Source organism: Lichenostomus cassidix, chromosome 5 (genome assembly GCF_008360975.1).
Source record: "Lichenostomus cassidix isolate B80296 chromosome 5, HeHo_3.0, whole genome shotgun sequence".
Classification (NCBI taxonomy): domain Eukaryota; kingdom Metazoa; phylum Chordata; class Aves; order Passeriformes; family Meliphagidae; genus Lichenostomus; species Lichenostomus cassidix.
The window spans coordinates 47652449-47658448 of NC_139486.1; the positions used below are offsets into that span (position 1 = coordinate 47652449).

Below are 6000 nucleotides of genomic sequence, written 5' to 3' on the forward strand. Positions count from 1 at the left end.
TGCTTTTCACATGTTTCCATTCTTTCTCAGTGCTTTTTTCCCCAGACATTAAAAAACCCCAAAAATTGCACAGCACTAACACAGTGAAGCTTTTATATGTTCGTGTTTGTGTGTTGCTTTGTTTTTCTTATTTGGGGTTTTGTTGTCTTTTCTCAATCCAACTTGACTGTAAGAATTATTCAATGGTGTCTACCAGTTCTCATGGGATTTCCAATTGCCAGTTACAAAGGCTTCCTTAAAAATAAAAAAGTAATGAGGGAGACCTAAAGAACATTCAGTGACCACATATATAACACATTTCACTATAACTTATAAATGTAAATATTTACAGGAGTAATGGAACTGTAGTTTTTCTGCAAACAGAAATATTAATTTGAAAGACACTATTCAGCAGTTATCTGCAGTCCTTGCTACTGGAGAATAAAAACTTCCAAGAGAACATATTAGAAAGATGCATTTTCTGAGAAACGAGACAGTAAAGAACGAGCACACAAACAGAACTGCTCATTTTGATAATTATGCCAACAAAGATTACATGTTTACATGTTACAAGCCAGTCTATGTAGGCCTTATTGCAAGTGTCCTGAGAGTTATTTCTTGCAATAGCAGAGCATTACAGGCACAACACATACAAAAATACAGCCTTCACTCTACTTTTGGCTGCAATAAACATGGAAAACATCAGAAAGTGAACAGTTAGCCTAAAACCTGTTGTTTTGCTTTCAGCTGTGAACACACCTTCAGTTTTAACTGTAAACGCTTATTCCACTTCTGTAATGTTACCTACTACTGTGTACTTCTTACCTTTTTTGTTGCTTGCATTTTTAGCAGCCTCCAGAGAATCTGAAGCAGTGTCTTCTGTTTTACTAAAAGAATTCAAAATGTAACATATTAAAAAGGCATCACATACCTTTTTCTTAAATGTTAACATTTTTGTAATTCTGAATTTTCAGTTTACTACAGACACGTTTTACAGACAAGTATGCCAATAAAAGACATATTTATATCTTCAAGCCTGTGAAAACGGAAAAGTTTGAATATGAAAGCAGAACTGAAAGGTCTGAATATGAAACCAGATGTCCTAAGACGAATAGGATGCAAAGGTAACGTAAGGCCAAAAAGAAAGAAACAAACCAACCTCAAAACAAAACACAACAACAAGCCCAAAACAAAATCCTCTGACAGATAAATTCATCTCATTAGGTGAATGGCTGGCCATTCATGTGCACAGGGTCACTCTGCACAGGAAAATGTCACTACTCACAAATGAAAATATGGGACACTTTTAGTGTAAGTGATGAAGAAAACCATGAGCAAGGATGGAGGTACAGAAGGAGGATGAACAGGAGATAAAAGCTCTGTTTCAAACTTCTCCAACAAGCTGCTTTGATCAAAACATTCACTTCTACTCTAAAAGATATCCCCATCCTCCCCACCTCCCTGCTGCAATGCCATCCATCACACTTCCTGTGCTGGAGAAAGAGGGGGCCCAGCAGGAGTCAACAGCCAGCCAGCATTCCCTGTGCTCTCTGCCAGTTTAGAGGTCACAAAGTGCACACTGGAAATTGCTGAAATTAACCCTAACTCAGACACAAAACCAGAAGAGATATCACATATGCAAAGAGGTATTATCAGTTACTGGACAGACCAGCTTATCTAGCACTGCAAGGCTCAGAAGAGCACCAGCAGAATTTGCAGCAGTTCCAAAAAATACTGTATAACTAGAAAAAGGTGCCTTTTACATGCTTAAATTACACAGATGAGAGAAACACTGAGGACCAATGTTCTCTTCAGTTCTTTAGAGCATTTTAGAGAAAATATTACCATTTTATTCTTATCCAAGTTCAGTAATCCACTCTTCACTGGTTTAAAAAAAAACTCAATAAATTCTCCTGCAGAAGACCAAATATACAGTTGGCTCTAATTACCTTGATTTAATTTCAGGAAAAGTCCAACATACCTGTTATCTGCCATCTGTATGCCTGTATCCACCTGCAAGTTGAAAAACAGTGTTTAAAAATACTGGAACAGTAATTTGTTTATCTCAACAGAAGATGAAAATAGAACAGGTCATTGTTTAAAACCTTAATACAAATTAACAGCTGCTGGTTTTGCTAAGAAATTCATCACACATAATCCCTCATAGTAAAGGAAATAGCTACCACAATATCCAATTCAAACTGCGACTTGCTCAGTTTTTGAAGAGTCTGTCAGGTGGTTTAACCCTCCTAGAGCTTATTTTTTTCTGTTAAGTACTCCAGATAATAATGCATTTCCACCCCATCAAGGGTCTTCAGTCTGAAGTGCCACAGTTTCCTAAATTAGCTCTGCATTCTATTAAAAAAAAAAAAGAGGAAGACATAAATGTATTATTTTCTAATTCCTTGACAGTATCACAGTAAATAATGAATTTTTAATCTCTGCCTATATAGCATACTTGAGCTGAAAACAATGAAAGCTCGAATGAATTAATTACAGTAACTTCCAAATTATTTTCTTTTATCACCCAAGCAGAAAAATGTTTCACTTGTCTGTCTAATCAGGGTTCTTTATGTGACTATCTGCTTCTGCTGCTCTACAATATGCCTAAAATTGCTGCTAGATAAAGAGAAAACACTGAAGAAATTTTTTTACCAAGGGAAGGGATTTTGACAGTAAGTAGGAAAGCAGAATCCCCTGTTTAAAGATTTGTCTTGAATTTATTTATCAGGAGTCAGAAAATGAAGAGGAAAGAGAGAAGTTAAAATCTCGTCATTAACAAGAATTGGAACCAAGTTTAGCACAGCTACCCCCACCCCCAATATCTACACTAGCTCTCCTGAGAAACCTGAGGGAGACACATTGGCTAACTTATTCTGCTCTTCTTTCTTTTCTGGGGTGAAATAGCCAGGCCCATACATGCATTTCAGTAACAGTGATTGGATTTTTTTACCCCCATTCTAAACAGCTGATCACAAACTCCAATAATCACCAGCTACCATAGAGAAGCACAGGTGGTATTTTCCACTATCAACCTTTCAAGAAAGCAGACATTAGTCTGTGAGTCAAATTCAGAACAAAAAGTAGCTTCAATCATTCACCAGAGTTGACAGGTTTGATTTCTCCCATTCTATGAAGGCCAAACAGGCTGAGCACAGGCCCAGCTTCCAACAGAGGGCTACCAAAGAAGAACCTAAGTGCTAATGCCAACTTGAGCGGCAGCCCAGAGATTGCATGCACTCTTCCATCTGGAAAATGCTGAATCCTGCTCTAAGCTGCAAAAGCAACACTTTCACAACCACTTTAAATAGAGTTGAAAAGCTTTGTTAATTTTCAGCAGTACTAACAGTGTACTTCAGATTATTCCATAGGAAGTTGTTTACATCTCCCAAGTAAGCCCAGGAGCCCAACCCTACAGGTTAAGCCCAGGAACAAACAAAACGGGATTCTGGCAGAATAGATGTTCGACCAGCTCAGGCAGATTTATTTCCAAACACTTCCTCTTGCCTTAAACATCACAAGACAAAGTGGCAATGCCAGCAACCACCTGCTAGAGCAAAACTGAAGCTTTTTACGATCTTACAGTTGAAGAAATTAAGGGGCATAAATGAATCTTTCCTTCCGTAGCAACAGAAGGAGGAGGAAAAAAATATATAATTAAAAAGGTAAAACAGAGCAAATCGACCTAATATCAAAGTTCAGCCAGCAAGTTATATGATCCCAGTCACTACTGGAGGAGGCAATAGCAAGCAACTAAAAATGCAGACTCGCATTACTTAAAAATCATCCTCAAAGACTTGTGGCTTCCAACCTAGGCCCAGTGACAGAGCTAATGGAAAAGACTCTACTCCAAATATAAATTCTTCTGTTCAGCTGTTTGTGCTGCATTTCCTGCAGGGAACTACTCTGCAAGCCTGCCAAGGGAAGATCCTCATTTGTGTTTGGAAAACATGGAATAATGTGTTAATCGCAGCTGAATTAATCTCCACTGGAACAGACATGAACTGGGCATGTTCTGACATAAGCCATTCACCCAAGTAACAAGAAACAACGATGGAAAAAAGAAAAAAGAAAAGAAGACACCATTCCCTGGTGCAAATACATACTTTAAATCTTGTTTCACTCCCTAGAGTTGTGCCTTTGGCAACTGGAAAGTAAAAAGAAGTATATAAATAAAAATTAGAAGCGACTTTCTTAGAAAACAGCTTGTGATTCCCAGTTTCATTCCAGCTGTCTTGCACTGACTTCACTGTCACAGAGTCACCAACAAAATTGTTTGGGACAAGCTGATGAGGGCAGGGGAGGGGAGAGAAAGGTAATTTTAGAGACAAAGTTCACACCAAGTTGAAAAAGTACAGTCCCAAAGCACTGAGCTTTCACATATATCATCTTCATTACTTTTCCAAGCAAGCGAGCTCAGTTTTCAGCTAATGAAGACATGAAAAAGCTGTCAGAACCCAAAGAAATAACAGCAGAAGACATCGTTATTATCACCATCGTTAAGAGGCCACGTTAGTGCCTCATTTCTTCTGGACAGTTCACTGTTTTGTTCAAATGACTCGCACAGACAAAGCTTTGGGGATAGAGGAGATCAGATCAAGCCCCTGTGCCACACAGCAGCCTACTGCTGCAACCTGCCTGACACAAATGTCACACACCAGCAATCGCTTAAAACTGCAGGAAACTGTGAACTCGATGCACACTAAGACAGAAGAGCTCATTAGAAAGACAATACCCTGAAACACACAAATTTAAAGGAAAAATCTATGCTGGCAAGATGTACTCATAAATAGAAGTGTCCAAAGAATAAAGCTCTGCCTTGTTATACAAAGCTTCTGAACACAACTGAAATACAAAGCAGGAAACTGAAGGGCTCCTGAACTCACAGGAAGACTCCTGCCCACAGCTGTTAAGTGTTTTTCGTAACTACAACAAATCAGAAGGGAAAGTTACAACTTCCGTTTCAGAACCACTGGGATGTAACCCCGCGGGAAGCCACAAACATAACAGGCTGATACTTTCTGTAAGGCTAATAATAAGGGATCATGAAAAAATAGTTGGGGAAAAAACTCATTAACCTGTTCCACGGACATCAGCAATACTTAGGCTCACCTCGGAAGTTTTCTTAAAGGAACACTATTTTGTTTAGAGATGACCTCATAAAAATTTGCCTAGTGATTCTGGTTTCACTTATAATTCCCAAAATTCCTTCTCCACCTTGGTATTTTGAAACCTCGTGAGCAGATGTTATAAGAAGGGAGTCTAGCAAATCCTACAGGCACCAGTATCGTGCGTAGTAAACAACTGCAGCAGCAGAGAATATTTTAAACAGGTCCTCAACTGGGAGACAAGGAACTCGAAATGGAAAACCGAGCCCCCCGAAGCGCCCGCCGCGCTGCTGGAACACAACACCGTGGCTGAGGTCAGGCGAAAGCATCGCCCCTCAGCCAAGCGGCGAAGGCCTTCACCCAAGCCGAGCACGGCGGCTGAGAGCGCCGGGGGCACCAGCAGCCCTGCCGCCCTCCTCCTCCCCCGCTGCCCCGGGAGGGCGGGGACAGGGCGGGCGCGCTGCCAGGCGAGCGCGGCCATACATGCGGCCGGAACCCCCGCGTTCCCCGCTGCCAGGCACGGAGCAACGCGGGACCCCTTCCGCGGGACCGAACTTCTCCAACCGCCCTCAAAATGGGGCCGCGGCGGGCCGGGCGCAAACCCCTCCGCGCCGAGCGGCCGCCGTGCTCCGCCCCGGAGCGGGCCCAGAGAGAATCGCCAGCCCCGCGCCGCGGTGGTGGCGCCCGGTTCGACCCGCCCGCTGTCCCCGCCGGGCGCCGCGGGCGCAGGACGCAGAGCCCGGGGCCGCCCGCCCTCACCTGCCCGCGCCCCTCACGCCGCAGAGGCCGCAGCGCCGCCGGGCTCCTCGCAGCCTCCTCGCTCGGGCAGCGCCGCCGCCAACAAAGCCGCGTCCCATTGGCCGCGGCGCGGGCCCCTCCCTCAGCAAGGGCGCCGCCGATTGGCCCCGGCGGC

The 6000-nt window shown here is 43.0% G+C and overlaps 1 protein-coding gene across 7 annotated transcripts in view; it reads right to left on the reverse strand.

Annotated features, from left to right (window-relative positions):
* NAP1L4 (nucleosome assembly protein 1 like 4) overlaps positions 1-6000 on the reverse strand; it is a 28249-nt gene extending 22249 nt beyond the window's left edge. For 5 of the 7 annotated variants that reach the window (XR_014852703.1, XR_014852702.1, XM_085062905.1 and 2 more), the window contains exons 1-3: positions 5847-5979; positions 1961-1992; positions 805-866 (exon numbers count right to left, since the gene is read on the reverse strand). Coding sequence is in view for 5 of the 7 variants with exons in the window: in XM_085062905.1 (XP_084919031.1) it covers positions 805-866; positions 1961-1974 (76 nt within the window). In the remaining 2 variants the exon portion in view is untranslated. Of the gene's footprint in view, positions 1-804; positions 867-1960; positions 1993-4085; positions 4127-5846 lie in introns of all 7 variants that reach the window. The other 2 variants (XM_085062904.1, XM_085062908.1) reach the window with 2 other exon arrangements.